The sequence below is a fragment of the Salminus brasiliensis genome, chromosome 16 (assembly GCF_030463535.1).
Source record: "Salminus brasiliensis chromosome 16, fSalBra1.hap2, whole genome shotgun sequence".
NCBI classification, from domain to species: Eukaryota; Metazoa; Chordata; class Actinopteri; order Characiformes; family Bryconidae; genus Salminus; species Salminus brasiliensis.
In genome coordinates this window covers 1,422,703-1,442,733 of record NC_132893.1, presented here as the reverse complement: position 1 = coordinate 1,442,733, position 20,031 = coordinate 1,422,703, and the positions used below count along the sequence as shown (strand labels likewise).

The window sequence follows — 20,031 nt, the reverse complement described above, 5'->3', positions numbered from 1 at the left end:
TTCTCCGATACCGATATGCCGATATCCTCCATTAAATACAAGCTGAAGCCCTACAGTATTAAACCACTAGGGTGGAGGTCTTCAGATCTGGACGTTGAACCCAGTTTCCAGTCCTGGACTTTGTAATCCTCAGGAGGTGTGACTCTACATGGCCAATCAATTACACCAACTGTTCCCTTAACTTCCAACCAGAACTAAATCCAGGCCTGGAAACTGGACTGAAGGTCCGGATTTGAAGACCTGAGCTCCAGGGTAGCCCGAACACTAGGGACCGGCTACTAGTGCTGATGCTGATGCTGGACAACAGAGGCAATGCGGCCCACGTGGTTTGCCTGAGTGCTTCTGGTGATTCTCGTTATTGTACACTCATGCAGCTTGTCTAGTCCCTGTAGAGAAGAAGTACTGCCAATAGAATAGGACTGTCTAGAGCAGATCAGTAAACATGACCCTATTGGCTCCATGCTGCCTAGTGCCAGGCGTGGGCTAGAGGGGTATAAAGCCCCCCAGCATTAAGGAGCTGTGGAGCAGTGGAGGAACTGTGTTCTCTGGAATGATGGTGGTGGTGCTCCATCCAACAAAGCATCAGAACTAAGGTGAAGACACCATGCCTGGCCATTAAGCCGCATTCACCCCCATTCCCTGAAGCGTTCCCCACTCTCTGCCGCCCTCTAGCGACGAACAGGGAGGACCAGGCTCCTCATACAGAGCCCCCAACCTCACTCACCTGATCCAAGTAGCTCAGAGGGCCTCTGAAGACGAGTGGTCAGCAGGATCAGGATATGGTGTGACGCTCTGCACACTGGTAGACCTCCAGGCTACTCACAGTGACCTCTGCTGCTCCCTGTTTTCTTCCAGTGGTGATCGAGGACGACGAGCTGGACGACGTGCTGAACAACAACGAAGAGCTGCCCGTAACCCTGAGCCACAGCCCAGCCTGAGGAGCGACCACTCACCTGCACCCAACTTCCTCCCCCTCTCTCTCTCTCCCTCTCGCTCTCTCTCTGCGCATGCCTAATCACCTATAGTGCGTCACTCCATGCGCATGCGCCACACCTGTAGATTAGTGGCAGTTTCCCGCGCTGCGGTGGAGGTGTGCTCAGGTGGGGCTTTGGTGGGCGGTGCCACAGCAACGCGTAAAGCTGGTTTGAGGGCGTAGAACCGAGGTTTTTGCGCAAATGTAGGAGAATTGACAAAAACGGGGCTTTAAGCATAGGCTGTTTTTTTGTGGAGACTAATAATAAATTATTATTATTATTATTATTATTATTATTCATGTTATTACAACTTTTATTATTATTATTGTTATTATTATTATTGTTTTAATTATTATTATTATTAATATTATTATTCATGTTATTACAACTTTTATTATTATTATTGTTTTAATTATTATTATTATTATTCATGTTATTATAACTTTTATTCTTATTATTGTATTATTATTAGCATTGTTATTGTTGTTGTTATTAATTTGTTGTTGTTTATATATTATTATTATTTGTTGTTGTTAGTGTTGTTATTATTATTCATTTGTTGTTGTTGTTTATATATTTTTATTATTATTATTATTATTATTATTATTATAATACTAATTGTTCTTGTTTTGTCCTAAAAAAAATCTTGCCTATTCTGACTGTTTGCACTTTTCACCAGGTTTGCATTATTCAAAGGTTATGCCTTATTATTATTATTATTATTATTATTATTATTATTCCCTTTGATCAATAAGAGACCATTGACCCCACTGTAAATGGTTTTGCATGTGTGTTTGCGATGCAGTGCTCCTTTAACCGTGTTCTCTGTTGAATTTCGAGGTAGATCATTTCTATACGTTCATAAAGTCAAAGGACACAGATGTGAACATCATTACAAAGCGAGGTTAAATAGACCAAAAGCACAGGAGCTCAGAGGACACACACACACACACACACACACACACACACACACACACTCACTCACTCCACACCTCCAGCTGATTTCTCATCGCTGCGTTTCTCCAGTTTCAGTAACTGTGTGTGGTGGTGGTGTTGTTACTACTACTGACCGGAAGGTGGCGACAAATCCAAAGGAACGGTCCCCCGCTGCTGCTCCTGCTCCTGCTGCTGCTCCTGCTGCTCCTCCTGCTGCTGCTGCACGTGCTGTTGTTGCTAATTCTGATTTCACAGCTTTCAGGGCTGCTGATTAAATGTGTCTCCAACTTCTTATGAGTGTTTTTGACTCTCAGTAACTTCATGTGCTGCTGATTTTTGTGCATTTCTGCATAATTCGGTCATGGCGCTGTAAACAAAGAGGTGGTAGGAGAACGGGGCCTGTAGTTAGCAAGCTTCTCCGAGGACCAAAATGGCCCTTCCTGACCCACTGAGCACCCTGACCAACTTTCCTACATTACAGAAAGGCTTTGATATCTGGGAGAGTGATGGAGAAGAACGGCCAGGAGCTGCTGTAGAACTGTAGCGTTAAAGGCTACAGGCTACAGTGGTTGGTGTGGTGCAACAGGTAACACCACTACCTGCCCGTGTACTACCACACCATGTGGGAGCCTGGGGTTCGAGTCCTGGTCTGGGTGACTATACTGCGCTACACCTATTTGAGTTAAGTCCTTGGGCAAGACTCCGAACACTACATTGGCCCACCTCTGTAATACGAGTACCCTTGTAAGTCAATATGTCAACATCAAATAATGATAAATGTAGGTAGAAAAGGTAGATATTAATACTGATATCAAACCAATTTATAAAATTAAATGATTGTAACAACCCAAGATTTAAACCATTTATAAATAAAGGCAATATTTATATATAAAAAAGCGAATAAATTAAGTCCAATCACTCAATTGTGAGAATAAACCAAATAAATAAACGTTTCCAAAACGTTAAAACTACGTCAACAAATCCAGAAAACCTGACCGGTCAAACCTTCTAAGACCTGCGTTCAACATTACCCGCCTCATTCATCAATTCCGATCCGATCTCCCGGATCCTCAGATCGGACTTCGCTCTTTTTGACGGTTTACATTCGTACACATATGAGATCAGAATCAGTCAGTCTAACACAAACGAATCGGACCCTGAAACGGCACACAGGCCGACACGGTTCGCATTCACGCAGCATGCCCACAGATCTGATGATACCCATCCAATCCAGGACCACATATCAAAGGGACACAAATCCGATCAGACATGTCCACACAGGCCTGAGACAAATCCGGAGGACAGTAATAGGGACTACTTTTCCCCTCACTGCGCCCTTCATTAAATTTGTCTGGCATTAATTAAATCAATAAATAAATATTTAATATTTTAGAGCCGAACTCTTCTCAGAACTCTGGTAGAACCGTGTCTCAGGCATCAGGCAGCGTCTTCATCACCATTAGGTGAAGAACTTTCTGTGAGGAGCTTTTAGTAGAGCTTCAGACGTCTGCTTCCCTTCACCTCCACTGTAGAACCACAACTCGGACTGGGGGAGGTTATCTAGAACCGAACGTTTCACACCACCAAACCCCCACTCTGACTGACTTTGTTGACAATTATTAACACCACACACACACACACACACACACACACACACACACACACACACACACACACACACACACACACACACACACACACCTCTCTAAATGAGACTCAAACCAGCTCCTTTTTTTGGTTTTGTTTATTTACATAAAATTAATTTGCATAAAATAACATTTTAAAAGAAAGTCAGAAGTTTGGCGTCAGACACAGCAAAGAGAAAAATGATTGGGACCAGCAGGAGACGAGTAACGTCTACGACCGTTTCTCCTGACCGCTAAGAGGATTTAGGAAAGGAGATGGGAGGTTTTGTTACAGCTGTATGAAAAAGCGCTATCAGAGTTAAGATACATTTATATTTAAAAAAAAAGAAATAGGCTGTCAGGCTGGGTCAGACTGGGTGAAGAAAAGGGCACAGCTCACAAATAACTGAGTCACCGAGGTTCAAGAGAGGCCTGGAGAGGGCACGGCCTGAACCTGCACATAAGCTCATCTTTGTTCTGGAAGGTGGGGAAAGTGGAAGCTTACACAAACAACTACTTCATCATCCAAAGAGGGACATTACAAAAAAGGTGATGTTCACCGAGAGCTGAGCATGAACTGTTCCTCACATCTACTGCATGTGCAGAAGCTTGTGGGTTCTTGATAGGTTTGTGATCTTCTGGAAAGCAAGAGCGTCTAAAGTGAAGAAATCTGGGCCCGATTTCTAACGACCAGATCACTGTAAGATTACTCCGCCCATTTCTGGACGGTTTGGCGGATTTTAAGGAAATCTGAGACTGAATGAAAGCAGACTTCCACACCTCAGGTTCTTCGAGTGGTTCCATAGAAGAACCATGTCTGAGAAAGCCATTGTTAAAGTGGGAAGAACCTTTTAAAGGCTCAACACAATGTGAAAGCTCTACGCTTAGATCATACTAGAACCTTTACACAATGTTCCGGCACTTGATACCATAAATACCAATCAGTCTTCAGCTTTTAAGATGTTTTAAGGAACCAAGAATGGTTCTCCTAAGTTCTAAGACTGCGATTTAGGCTTAGTGGAGATTAGATATTTTCACAGGACACATTTACATATTCTTAAACTTACAAAAAGGGGTCTATATATAGTCCTGGAAAAGGGTTCTTTGACATCAGTGGAACAATAGCAGAACCCCGTTTTAGAACCAGTCTATATACACACACACATACATACACAACCCTCTACATGATGATTCCACCACAGAGAAAAGCTACTGAACAAGGCAAAGAACCATTTAGGCATTTAAATAGCTCTCAGTGGTCACGGTTCTATATAGAGCTCCTCTAAAGAACCCTTGAAGAACCCGTCCTTTTGTGTGCAGGTTAATAATCTTACAGTAATCTTATTACGGGTCATTTTAGACAATATCGCCCTTTTCATTTCCAGAGATCTCCCTTTCTGTGGTCTCAGAGTTCAGCCTCTATGCTTTCAGTCTTAGAGCTCAGCCTACTCAGAGAGGACACGGACAGGAGGAGACATTTTTGTCTTGGCTTTGACTAGGACAAAAGTTCAAAGGCATATACAAGGTTTTCCCTGAGCATAACAGGCTCCTCCTTCACTCTACTACTCTTTGGAGATCGATCAATCAATCAATCAAAACCAATCAATCAATCAATCAAATGTTGGCTTCGACCTTCTGCTATGTTAGTTACGGTGAGGATATGGAAAATGAAACAAAAACAAAAACAAACAAACAAACAACTGGATAAAAGGCACTTTTAACAATGGAAGTAACTAAAAATGGTTAAAAATCCGGTCAGGGAGAGGCCACTCACGGCCTGTTCTGGGTAAAAGTTCTGAACAGAGCTGGTCTGAAACCAGGATCACGGTAAAGCCAAATCTAAAACTGGTCTCAGACCAGCCGAAGAGAAGAACTTGCACCCTTCCACCCTGCAGGTCACGATCTTCTCAAGCCTGGCCACCAGGTGGCGCTCAGACGTACTCCCTGGAGCTGCTAGGCGGTCGGGACTTGGTGGGGTACTTGGGGCCACCGGACTTGCTCCTGGAGCAGGACGCCGCCAGCAAGGCTCCACCCATGACGTCCAGGAAGGTGCCGGCCCAGGCGATGAAAATGGCGGACCCAAACTCGTACCTGCGGAAAGAGAAAGAGGGAGCGTTGGTTTTGGATTAGGAGGAAGCCTGTTGAGAAGCTTTTATTTTTTTTCTTTGGACAGATCAACCATCCCAAGCATTCAAACCATCCAGACTGACCGAAGCAGGAATGTAGATGGAGATTAAAAAAAGGTGCGGCCTCAAACTGAGGGACATAGGTTCTCAGGACATGGCTCAAAACACCAGTCCTTTAACCCATCCTGTCCTGTGGAACATCAGGCAGGTCTTGTGGGGCGTTCCCTGGTAAGCAGTGGTCAGTATCTAACTACCAAAAGTGCTCCAAGGAAGGACAGCCTGTGAACCTGCAACCAGATCATGGTCTCCGAAGGCTCACCAATGGTCATGGAGGCCATGTCCTCCTCACAACTCACAAGACTTCTTAAGGGATCTGCTGCTAACCTTAGTCTTGGTGTCAGACACCACAGGACAAGACCTTCTTGTGGAGTCCACGCCTCAAATGGTCAGCTCTGGTGGTGTAATGTGAATGTAATGGCTGATCTGTGTATGTAAGGTCAGGTTCCTGTGGACAGCCACAGCTCACGTCCTGCACTGACTTTTCCGATCCCATGAGGAACAACTACACTAATGCAGAAGAGTCACGCTTACTGGACGGCTCCTGCTGACCACAATTTCCAACTGCGTATTGTATTGAGGCTTTAGTCACGGTTCCGGTTGAAACACTGTAGGCCAGTTGAGCTGGCTTTGAGGGCGGAGGTCAGCTGGACAGCTCTGAATTTTCATACACACCCCAGAGCAGGGTAGGACACCATATTGCTTAACTGTAGCATCGGGGTATAGCCCTTTTCCAACTAACTGAGAGGTACAGCTGTAGTTCAGGAAGCAGTACGTACTTTGTATTGACGGGGGTGAAGGGGTTGTAGAAGTCCTGAATGATCTGGTAGGAGAACCACGAGCAGGCCACGACGGCGCACAGAGCTGCAGAGACAAAAAAAAAGCTCGATTAATATACCAGTATAAAATACTCTACCTTCCAGGGTTACTCGTTTTACAGAGGCGGACCAATGCAGGGCCTACTGGTGTAGTGCAGCCCAGGCACCCAGACCAGTCTCCAACATGGTGTGGCATCTCACCGGTTACCTTTTGCACCACACCAACCTACTCTACAGCAGAGGTCTCCAACCTTCAACTTTGAACTCCAACCCCAATCTAAAACTTAACCTATCCCACCAATCAATCACTTCTGAAGGCGGTAAGTAGGATGAGCTGAGCTGAGCTGGATTTGGGTTGGATCCAAAGTCTGCAGGCAGATAGCTCACCATCAAATGCCCACTGCCCTGCAACAACACACCCACTTAAACTCAATAACGGGCTGATAATCAGCTGACCAGTTGGATCAGGTGTGTTGGGAGCTGGGAAAACACTAAAACGTGCGGTGCAGTGGACCTTCAAGAGCAGGGTTGAGAAATACTCATCTAAAGGCCACAGTAGATACCCCTAACAGGTAAAAACACCAAGACGCGAAACCAAGGATCTTAACTTGCCTCCAAGAAGCAGAATGATTCCTCCAGTCATGGCGATGCGGGACTTCTTCACTTTGTCGTCACCTCCACAGTTTGTGCACTTCATGCCCATGGAGGCCACGCCCAATCCCATCACAGTCATGATGATCGACACAACCATCAGCGCCCGTGTGGCCTGGAGAGCACCTGCACAGAGATGAAGAAACAACAAAGCTCAAACGTTGACCAGCTGATAGTTACTACGACTGTACGTGAAAGTGCTGCTGAGAAACTGGAAGCAAGATTCTTGGCAATGAACACAATCAAATCCTCACAGCAATGTTTTAAAATCTAGTAGGAAGCTTTTGATCCTTGATGGGAGAGGCGGTCACTCCAACTAGAGTAAATTGAATACCCCTTGATTTCAGAAAACATCTATGATTGAGCAGGTGTCCCAATACTTTTGTCCAAATAGCGCATGTGCTTTCTAGGCTAGTCGTAATAACAGCAAGTCATTGTGCACTTCAGATTTCACAGTCTGATCTCAGATCTGTTGGTCATGTTACTATTTGTGCTCACTAATCCTTTCATATTGACTCAAGGCGGGGTCTGAAAGTCGCCCTACAAGGACCGATCTTCAAAAGTAAATGTACATTAATGACTAATGAGGAGGTTCTTCTCCAACTTTATTGAAGTTCTTAAACCAGCCGTGGTTTCGGTCGTTAAACCAATTTACCTCAAACAGAGCCAAGTCATGTGGTAGTCTGGTGTGTAGGTCATGGAAGCCACCAAACCTGCAGTCACATACTCTCAACAAAGCATGTGGAGGTCTGCAGTAATCTCGAATTGGCTTGCATATACAGTTTCTGGCACTGGATCACTACAACCAGAGGAGTAACATAGGATGGGAGCAAAGGAAGCTCTGGAAGGTCCTGAGGTAAGAGGTTCCTAAACTAGGCCTGGAGAGGATGTTCATGATTCACAGTAAAAGGCTAATACTGCAACAACGACCAAACAACCAACCACTATTGGACTGTTTAGAGCAGTGGTCTCCTACCCCCCCCCCTCCCCCTCTTGTCCTGGAGATCAAACTTCCTTCATGTCTCACCTTCAACCCAAACCTGACCAACCTTGTTTGTTCAGCTAATCAAGGACTTGAGATATATACCTGGGCCAGGTGGGCTTGAATAGGGTATACTGTCAACATGAAAAGTTCCTTGAACTTTTGGAGATTCTAGAACTTGAAACTGTGGAGGAGCTTCATTAGGTGCTGTAAGGAACCCTCAAGATGAGGTTGCCCAGTGTCAAGGCTGTAAAGAAACATGAGTAGAACTTGTAGAACCTCTAGGTTTCCTTCAAGAACTCAAACATTCCTCAATGTTCTCAGAAATGCCTGAACAAATTTTGGGGGATTTTTCAGTACCAAACCTGGTTATTCAAAGAACTCATTTCATTTTAGGTTCCTAGAGGATCTGTGGAGCCATCTATGAAGAACTTCTTGAATTGATAATCAAATAAACTTTGGCTCTTCGCAAAGGCTTTCTTCTTTAAGAATGATTACTTCTAAGTTCTGTTCCTTAAAAGCACTCTAGGAGGTTTCAAATTGGAGAACCTCCAACATTTCCTCAATGACCTTCTCTTTTGAACAATTCAAGAAATCCACAGTTGGATTTCCAAATCTAGAAGCCTAAAGATCTTCTAGGAATCCCCAAAAAAGGTATTGCTGGAGCTTTGAGGAACGTTTGGGTTCTTGGAGGAGCTTAAGAGGTTGATCAAGAAACTACAGTTGAAGTGTGAAGAAGCTCAAGTGTGTAGGACGGCAGATCTCCAGAAGCAAGGGCGGTGACCAGTGGTTTAGAGCTATTCAAGAGCACAACCCACCCCCCCACAAAAAAAAAATGAACACTCATTGAGAAACACTGAATTTCGTGCAAGAATGTCTGTATGTGCAAAGAACCACTGGATTTCGTAAGCAATAGCTGATACGGCGTGGCTGGACCACAAAACCGGCCATCTCCCAGCAACAAGGAGAGTTTCCTGTACTTCTTTTCTCATACGATCCTCTGAGCCAATCACAGGGCAGGACTGTAGCACCTGCTTAGAACATCAAGATAGATTTTGGCCGGAAACATCTCCAACGGCTTTAAAACAACAGAGTTACAGTCATGTGAAGTGGCCCATCCCCCCACACCTGCACCCAGGTACGACAAACTGGTTCCATCTGGAAGCTTCCTTTGAGAGAGTGTGTGTGTGTGTGTGTGTGTGTGTGTGTGTGTGTGTGTCACCGGCTTCTCTGTGTACGCATACTAGCACTGGAACAGGTCAAACCAGTTGTGGGGAAGGAAGGGAGGGAGCATGCGTGAGAGAGAGAGACATTGAGGACACACAAGTGAGAGAGGGTCAGGTTTCACCCGGGAGAACCGCCCACCACATCTCGCCCTCCACCGGTGTTCAGATGTCTGGGAGCTCGGCCTTTTGTTTCTTTCCTTTTCTGCAATCTGACCACAGTTTCTGTATCGAACAAAAGCCAACGTTCCAACGAGGCGGAAAAAAAAAAACGAAGAACCAGACGAGACCTGAACCAGCTCCAGTCAAAACCATTAATAATACATTACCTTCACCTTCGTTTATTCAGCAAAGCACCTAATTACTCTTCACTGCATAAACATGGAGGTTCCTAAACAGCTCCTGGCTGGGATGGACAGTTCTGGGCTCTAAAGGTTCTTCAGGCTCACGTCTCAGTTACACCAATGCTTCTGTAAGACGGTAGGTCCCAACCCTGGTCCTGGAGGAGCTCCAGCCCTGCACATTTAAACAGTTGTCTTGGGCTTGTTTACTAGACCATTAGCTAGATCAGGAGCTTCAGGAGCAGGGAAAACATTCAAATGTCCAGGAAACGGGATCCTCCAGAGCCCCTGCTCCAACTTTTTAATGGGAACCACCCAAGGTAACCAATGGCCCTGGGGATGATCATCATCATCATCATCATCAGACCAGATTACCTAGACCAGGTGCGTTAGATCATGGACATTTTTTTAAGTGTTCTTTAAAGAAAACATATGGGCAACAAGGTCTAGCCACTGAACCACACACGGAACAAAGCACTCCAGCGGTTCTTCGAGCCGTCACTGCAAATTCTACACTACTATCATTTCTACTACTACTACTACTACAGGTGATAGACCACCAGGACCGGCAAGGGGGCACCCGATATTTAAGGCATCACTCCACAGAACGCTGGCTGGCACCTTGATTTTTTAGGAGTGCAGCCATCTCTTATCTCCACTTTCTCAATTATCAGGATTGTACCGGTTGTCGGTTCCCGTTTACAACACTGGCATAACGAGCGTTTATCAGAGCTGGCTCGTATTCTTGTTTGTAGGTGTCATAAAGCTGTGTACAGTAGATAAGGCCTTATCAAAACGCACTGATAGCAAAGAAAAACAAATAATGAGCGCTTATATAGACTCTTAACCAGAGGCCGTAAACACAGAGGCCTGCGGGGGCCAAAGCGAAGGCGAGAAATTGAGACTGCACTGGATTGCTTTCAGGTTAACTGGACTACACAGCTCAAAAATGGAGGCAGCAAGAGCTTTTTGCTGTAGGGCAACCTCCCTTTGTCCTGTTGAGGCGAGTAAATAATCTTGGATTGGCTCATCTTATATATATTAGAATTTGTTTTGTTTTTAATATTTTAAAATGAGATATATATTTACTCACCTCAATATATACATTTTCAAATATTAAAAACAAAACAAAAAATTTAAAAAAATAAAACATAAAATAAAATATATATATATATATATATATATATATATATATATATATATATATATATATATATATATATATTGTTTGGGGTTTTTGTTAATATTTTAAAATTTATATATTGAGGTGAGTAAATATACATCTCATTTTAAAATATTAAACAAAGCAAAAAAATTTAAAAATTAAAATATATATTTTGTTTGTTCATTTGTTTGTTTGTTTGTTTTTGTTTTTAATATTTTAAAATGTATATATTGAGGTGAGTAATTGATTTTTTTTAAACCTCCAGCATAAAAACTGTTGTAAATATGTAAATGTAAATATGCAAAAAAATTGCTTCATGACCTCATATAACCTGCCAATGCAAAACAGGATTCAGCTTAGTATCCATATGTGATCTTTAAAGACTGGGCGGTTGCATTTTTAAAACATCAATGATGTTATTTTAATACATAACGTAGGCCCAGGCTTCGTTCCCGCCTCATTTTATAACAGTTTCATAGGGCCTGCAATAGAACCATGTGGGACTCCACAAACTAAATGAATACCAAACTAACTTCAGGCTTGATAACTGATCGGTTAGCCTAGGGGTTAAGTGTTTAAGTGAGGAAGAAGGCCCAAGCACGGCTGATGAAGGCCACAGCGTTGGGAGTTGCTATTTCGAAAGCCGCACCACTCGGCGAAGGTGATCAAGCTAATGGCCTGTCCGAGCAGCACACCATTACATGGACGTGGATTTGGATTTGCATAGGTTGGCTTTGGAACAAACAAGCAAATGTGAAGCCTTTACTCCACCCCCACCCCACCCTGATACTGGGACGCTGAGGACTTTCCACCAGAGGAGGAGGGGACGGGACCTGAAACGGCACGGCCATGTAATGATTACTGCAGTAATGAACAACCCAGGCGTAAAGGCGCCGGACTCTCCTGAAGACTTTTCTTTAGCTGTTCACAAAGCACGGAGGACTGTTCATTTATTTGCCGTAAACATGCTAAAAAATTAAAAATAAATGTGAAGAGTCACCCTTTCATTGTTTTGTATGCTTATAAAAAGGGCCAGTATCACAGCAAGCCAACTTCCCCTCAATTGTTTGGGATAAAAGCGCTTAATAACCAGCAGAAACATCCTGTCTTGATCACAATTCTTGGAATTTCCACAAAAGCCAGCACATTTACATAAACCCCACCCCCCTACATTCACCTGCCAATTCACACTGAAGTAACAGGGCCAACTTTTTGAATCAGGACACAATACAAGGGAGTGAATCAGAACAGAGCTCATTTGCATACAATCAGATCTGGCGTAAAAAAGGTGCAGCAACAAAGCCAGATTAGCTCCTTAGGCCTCGACTTGAGTGCGTGGACTCAACCTCCAGCTTTTTGCTCTAATAACTACATAGAAATTCAGAATGAACATGAATTTTACAGGCCCTAAAATTGAGCCTTGTGGGTCGCCCTAAAAACATGGCAAACTACAGTTAGAAATACCGAATACAAAAGAGTCGCTTCTGCATTAAGGTGACTAACGATCGGGGATCATTTCTCGTGGATTAAAGTGAGGTTAAGAAAAGGTCAAAAGGTCATGTAAAATTACGGTTGTTTTAACATTAAACATTCTAATGATAAAAAAAAGTTTACATTTGATTTGTATCCTCAAAAGGTTTAACGGCTCAATTGCGCCTTTTCTTTGCGATAACATCCCGTTTGAGCCCTGAGGCAAGGTTGCAGATAAAAATCTCACCCACGCCCTTTCAGCCCAGGTAAGACGGAAGAGGGGGAGGGGGGGCAGTTAAATTATTGTGTCAACAAACAAACAAAAAAACAAAAAACACCAACAGAAACTCATTTAATTGGACGCAAGCATGTTTGTAATGCCCTAATAAGGGGCGCCGGGTTCAAAACACCTTAAATTCATTCGTTTCAGGAAAAGCTAAACCATCCCGCTCATACAGGTGCGCACACACACACACACACACACACACACACACACACACACACACACACACACACACACACACACACACACACCACGCCCTGAAGCTACTGCCTAATGCGGAACGTGTCGGCTCATTTAACACACTTCCTCATGCCCCCGATATTCCTATAATGGGCCGTTCTATTAAGTGTTTTTAATATAATAGGACCATCGGTGCCAGTCTCAAACACACGCCACCTTTAAAACAATAAAACAATCAAAATAATCACACACACACACACACACACACACACACACACACACACACACACACACTTCATGGGTACACTTTTACACCTCAATCTGGACGACAAATGAGTTACGTCCTTGGCTCGGCAAAGCAGGGGGCACCGAAATGGCCCATCATTATCACAGCTGTGTGAGGAGGTGCGGAGGGGAGGGGAAAAAAAAAAAAACCCCGCCGGACCGCTTTGCTCCTCATCACCAAACAACAACAGGTCTAACCAGCTCTCAAACACCTGAGGGTGCTGAACCTGCCGTCTCAACGCCACCACCACGAAACCCACCTGTGCTGCGCAGGGCTTGGAGAAATGTGGGATCCTACTCTAAATACCATAGAATACAGATTAGTCCACAATGGTGGCGAATGGAACCAGACGTCAGTAAAGTTTATCGCCCTCTCGCAAAGAGTTGCGACAGCAAGTGGTTATGAGCGCACTGCCTGATGCTTGAGGAATTACTTTACAATCGTTTTGAAGAGGTTTGGTCTGAAATGCAGGGATAGATCCATATGTATAGCTAGTCACAGTGGAGGGATACCGGCAGGGTGTTGAGGGAAAAAGTAGTCCCAGATTAAACAGTATTTCTACAGATTTCTACAAAGTCTGCAGAACTCAGAAGATGCCTTTAGATCCAATATGCAATGCTTTTTATCATTATTCATATAAATATTGGGCTAAATTTGTGTTGTAGTCATGGAGATGCCTGGTTCCCATCACCACCATTGTAAAGAAAGCATAGTAGTCGATACGTGGTTTCTCCACAGTGACGCATTTCACTCCAAACTTACTCAGTATGACTGTTTACATCTCAGCCACTGAATTATCACGAGAAAAACAGATGGTCTACCTCCTCTTTAATTATCACATGAGCAATTAAGGAATTAGGGGGGAAGGAGAGAGAGGGGGGGGGGTACTCACGGTTCAGCTGCAGGATGGAGTCGTAGATTTTGCACTGCATCTGCCCGGTGCTCTGGAAGGCGCAGGACATCCACAGGCCCTCGTACATCGCCACAGCCGTGATGATGTTGTCCCCCACGTAGGCGGACATCTTCCACTGGGGCATGATTGTGCCGGCCAGGAGCCCGATCAGACCCAGCACGGACAGCACATACCCCAAGAGCTGCAGGCCCTTATTAGCCATCTCACCAAACACTGCCGAGAAAGCGCCTCCCCAAAGCTCCTCTGTCCTTCAAACGCTGCAACCAGCACCTCAGAGAACCTCACAGAGAGAACCTCACAGAAGCTTGCAGAGACGTTCTGGCCGAACCTTCCTCGATCCCGTTGAGCAGAACCTCAGTAATCCGCCCTGATCAAACACAGCCAGGTAAGTCCTGCGCTCAGGTGTTGCTCAGGTGTGCGCGAGAAGCACCTGTTGCTCGCTCCAAGCTGCCTCGTGAATATGGAGAGAGTTGGTTGGCTGAGGGAGACGAGCGTTTAAAAAGGGGCGTTGTTTTTTTCCACACCCGTTTTCCGAATAGCCACGCCTTTCCTCGCTCTGATTGGTCAGTTTGGCCAATACTTCATGGACAGAAGTATTCGGACACCTGCTCGTTCAGCGTTTGCTTTGAAATCAAGGGTATTAAAAAGAGCTGATCCTGCTTTTGCTGGGTAACTACTGGTCTCTACTGTCTCTACTAGGAGCAGCATTGCTGTGAGGATTTGATTGATTGCACCCCACCTCATCATCCCCAACTTATCCCATTCAAAAGGGGGCATACCCCTCTAGCCCATGCCTGGCATTAGGCAGCATGGTGCTGGATGGGTGTTTTTTTTATCATTAGAAGGGGTGTCCACAAATATTTGGACAGTTGTGGACGTATTATTTTACTGTCCGTCATTTTTATTTACACTCTTACGTCACAGGCAGATCGTCATCAGAAGAAATGACGCACCTGATTTGGGCTACATGGAGCCAATCACAGCCCACGGTTCTGAATACGGGTGGGAAACGAAAGCAAAGTGTTCCGCTCAACGGTGGGCGGAGTCACTGGTTTAGTTTCGCCTATGTTGCTCCGGAAACCTGGGGGAAGGGGAAGAGAGAGGGGAGGGGGGGTCGTGACGTCAGCGTTTCGAGGGGTGAGTCATGGTCCGACTCACCTGTAGCAGAGACCACACTATGGGGGATAAGAGAACAACAGAGGTGACGACTGTCATATTTCATAACCCACCATCTGGACAAAAGTATTGGGACACCTGCTCATTCATTCACTGTTTCTTCTGAAATCAAGGCTATTAAATAAGCTGATCCTGCTTTTCTTGGAGTAACTGTCTATTAGAAGACGTTCTACTAGATTCTGGAGGAGCATTGCTGTGAGGATATGATTGCATTCGGCAATCAAGTGAGGAAATCAGCAAGTTGGAACATCACCACCCCCATCCAACTCATCCCATCCAAAAGTACTGGATGGAGCTCCACCACCACCACCATCATTCCAAAGAACACAACTCCTCCACTGCTCCACAGCTCAATGCAGCTGGGGGGCTTTATACCCCTCTACTAGCCCACACCTGACATTAGGAGGCATGACACCAGTAGGTTCAACATGTTGACCTGCTCTAGAGAGTCCTATTCTTTTGGCAGTTCTTTTCTACAGGACCATACAAGCTGTGTATGTGTGCATTTGCACATCTGTGTCAGCAATGGGAGAAATGTGAAGTAGCTGAATGCATTCATTGGAAGAGGTGTCCACAAACATTTGGACATACCGTATAGCTTTTTTTTTTTTTTTTATAAAAAGGGAGGTCAGACCCCCTCTCCAGAGCCACAAAGCCCTCTTTGTGCCAGCGACCCGCCCACCAGCCAAACAGAAGTTATTTCAGGTCCTGCAGTGCGGCGGAGCGTGAGATACCTTCAGGTATTTGCTGTCACTCAAAGCTCGGCTGAAGTGTGCAGTGGATCCACTTCCCCTTTCATTTCGTGTCTCCCATGTCTCGCTCTCGTCCCACAGGCCATGCTGGAATTCCCGCAAACACTGGCCAGAATGCACCTCACATTTTACGGGGCAAAAATAAAGCATGACCTGGAACTCTGGAATGATGTTCTTGGCCAAAAGTATGTGGACACCTACCTAATTCTAAACCTTCGGCCCTGGTGTTTCAGCCAGGTGTGTACTGAAGAACTTGAGAACTCAGAAACATGCCACTGTCACAGGATGTAACTGTTTTGCTACAAGTCAAGTTTCTATCCTGCGAGAGCTGCCCCAGTCAACAGTAAGTGGTAAACCGGTGGATGTGTGTTGTAGTCGTGGCGAGGCTTTGCTTAATAGAAATCCGAGTCGGTAAGTTTCGCCACACAGCGCCCTCTGAATGAGTTTGTTTACATTATGAACATTAACTATGACATCATTGGTAATTATCAGTGGAATCCACCTTTAATGTACTTTCATTTCAAAACAAATGAACATAATTTTAGACCATTTCTGTTGGTCGATTCATCATGAGATGTTTACACTTCTACTCCTTATATAGTATATATATATAAAAATATACACAATGTGATTACAAAATACGCAACGTAGACTATACATATATTCAAAAAAAGAAAGATAAAATGCTGAAGAAATGATTTTAATAAATTATTTTTGTTTCTATTTTACTGTGTATTTATTCTTATTGTATTGAATTCTTTATTTAATATTTTATTATTAATTATTGGTGTACTTTTACTCTATATATAATAAGTCTATACAACATGTATTATATACTGTACATATATACAATAATAAAAATTGTTTTTGATAAACAGCAACATTATATATACATATATATAATATATGTATACAAAATATAGTATAAATTAAATCTTTTACAATATTTATTTTATTATTATTATTGTTGTTGTTATGATTATGATTATTATTATTATTATTAGTTCATGACTATTATGTATTTGAACTATTTTTTTACTTTTTACTTTGATCTCTAACTTGGAATCTTTATTTTATCTTAATTTGTTGTTATAATATCAATCTGACCTTAATTAACATTATTCTTTATTTACGGTAATTTTTTTTAAAAAGTCAATGAAATGTTTTTGCATCTCTCCCCTTTGATCTTCAGTACAGCTCACTCCTCGCTCCAGCACACCCTGGAGGAGTGAGTCAGTGAGGTAAACACACCTCTTTTCAAAAACAACTTGCTGTGTCACATGAACACACTGACCCATCCTTACAGATCTGTGTGATTGGTGAGTGTGAGAGCTGAGTGAAACGCTCAGGAATTGGCACATGTTTGATAACACAGCATTCCGGAAACCATCCCGATAGCTGTCAGCTTTATGTACTGCCCAGCCCACTGTTCCCAGAACCCCAGACCTGGTTCTGGATCGGCCTAAACTCTGCAGAGAATGACAGCAGGTGAAATCACCTAAACGTTTTGAATGATTTCACTTATTTCTACTAACTTTTACATAATAAAAAACAAAGCTGCAAATCGAGCCAATTCCCGACCCCCAAAACTGTTACATCACAGTCCTGACATTATACGTACGTCCCTAAAATACAAACACCCCCAGCACATTAGCGGAAGCCTTCCGAGGCTAAATGCTGTGGCTATTTGGAAGAACATGGAAGCGATGCTAAAAATGCTAAAAGCTAACACTAGCTAACTGGTTGCAAGGAAGCTGATGAAACTGGCTGGGTGAGTGAGCTGTGCATTTAGTGGAAGCCAATGAAGCTAGCTGGGTGTTAGCCATGTGCTAGCCTAAAAGCTAACCATGCCAGATGCTACAATCTGTTCAGCTAGCTAACTGCAAACCTTGCCTACTGAAGACCTCAGAGGACCCAGAGAGGACAGGACCAATTTCTGGTAAGTACAAAAGGTTCTGCTAGGCTAGGCTAGGCTAGGCTACTGCTATGGGGTTTTTCACCAAAAAAACTCTCCTGTCTCCTGTTACTCCTTTCACCCTGTGTGTTCTTCAATGGTCCCACAGGACGGACCACCACACAGCAGGCAGGTAGTATTTGGGTGGCGGGTCAGCATTCTCAGCACTGCAGTGACCCTGACTGACCTGGTGGTGGAGTGTGGTAGTAGTGTGTGCTGAGCTGCTGGTACGAGTGGATTAGACACGGCAGTGCTGCTGGAGTGCTTAAACACTGTGTCTGTCTGTCCACTCACTGTCCACTCTCTATTAGACCCTCCTACCTAGCTGCTCCCCCTTGTAGATGAAGGTAAAGCACAGTTTGTGTTGGTCATCCTCTAGACCTTCATCAGTGCCCTCAGGACGCTGCTGCCCACAGGACGCTCTAGGCTGGGTATTTCTGGTTGGTGGACTGCTCTCAGTCCGGCAGTGACGCTGAGGTATGTACGACACACCAGCAACACTGCTGGGTCTGATCCACTCGTAGCACACTAGCAGCGCAACACACACTACTAACACACTCCACCATCAGTCAGTCAGACTCGCCGCAGTGCTGAGAATGATCCTCCACCCAAATACTACAGTCTGCTCTGTGGTGGTCAGTCCTGTGGGGTCCTGACCATTGAAGAACAGGGTGAAAGTGGAGCTGATATAATGGACGGAGGTGGTGTTATTGTTATGGCTAATCTGTGTATCGGAGTGATACCCGCCGTTCTTCACCCACAGATACTCTCTCTCTCACACACACACACACAGTTTCACACTCATGTGGGAGTGGCCACCGAAAATGTGACGTCCCTGGTTTCAGTTACAAGGAAAGCCTGAGATCTGGCCTGCTTTACATACACACTGTGGGTAGTGTGTGTGTGTGTGTGTGTGTGTGACAGAGAGAGAGAGAGAGAGAGAGAGAGAGGGAGAGATACAGTGCATGTTTCAGTTTGTTTCTGGCTGAATTTCCTGGAACATACACTGGTCAAACAGGTTTGACACACGAAACTCTTTGTAATGAATTATACACTAAATTGACAAAAGTATTGGGACACCTGCTCATTCAGTGTTTATTCTGTAATCAATGAGATTAAAAAGAGCTGATCCTGCTTCTGTTGGAGTAACTGTCTCTACTGTCAAGGGAAGAAGGATTTCTACTAGATTTTGGAGGAGGAGCATTGCTGTGCGGATTTGATTGCATTCAGCAATAATAGCGTTATTGTAGAGGTCAGGATGTTGTATGAACACCAAACCACCTCATCATCCCCAACTCAGTCCCCAATTCATGCCATCTAAAAGGTATGAGATGGAGCACCACCACTATCATTCCAGAGAACACAGTTAGTTCCACTGCTCCACAGCTCAATGCTGGGGGGCTTTATACCCTTCAAGCCCACTCATGGCATTAGGCAGCATGAAGCCAATAGGGTCATGATGTTGATCTGCTCCAGAGAGTCCTATTCTATTGGCAGTACTTCTTCTCTACAGGGACTAGACACTGTATTGGCAATGGGTGCTTAAAAGTAGCTTAAAGTAGCTGAACGAGTTCATAAGACGGGGTGTCCACAAACTTTTTTTTTTTTTACACATTTTACTCTGCATGGACAAATTGTAGACTCATTGGTCTGCTGCTACGGCTCCAGCATGCAGGTTGTTTTCTCCTAAGTCCTGTAAGCCATCACCCGCTGACAGTTTCAATTACTTTACTGGGAACTCGGAATAATTATATGAGTGTGTCTAATAAAGGCCGGGCCGCTCAGGCAGGGAGGTGTTACCGCGCTCGGTGCCAGGCCGCCAGCAGGGCTGAAAAAAGATGATTCTTGTACTTCCATGAGGAAGATATTTATAGGAAGTGTGTGTTTGCGCTGAGTGGCTGGAACAAACTTCCGATCGGAGTGTGTGGCTGCACGAGTGTGAGGTGCAGCGTGTGAAATACCTCACCTCTGCATCAGTACTGAGCAGGGAGGATGTGTGATAAAGATACGGGTATAGATCTGATCTCTGAGAGGGTGTGTGTGTGTGTGTGTTGAGGGGGAGAGAATGTGTAACATGTGTTGTTGTCTTGTCACACATTCATATTCCTCTCATTTTCTC

At 44.3% G+C, this 20,031-nt stretch overlaps 1 protein-coding gene across 1 annotated transcript; it reads right to left on the bottom strand.

The window, feature by feature from the left end:
* Positions 1 to 3,657: 3,657 nt before the first annotated feature.
* cldn7b (claudin 7b) lies at positions 3,658 to 14,482 on the bottom strand. The gene is made up of 4 exons (XM_072658448.1): positions 14,010 to 14,482; positions 7,149 to 7,313; positions 6,498 to 6,582; positions 3,658 to 5,626 (listed from the first exon to the last, which is right to left on the bottom strand). Exons 1-4 carry the CDS (start codon positions 14,230 to 14,232, stop codon positions 5,467 to 5,469), a joined length of 633 nt encoding a protein of 210 aa, XP_072514549.1. The 5' UTR covers positions 14,233 to 14,482; the 3' UTR covers positions 3,658 to 5,466.
* Positions 14,483 to 20,031: the final 5,549 nt, after the last annotated feature.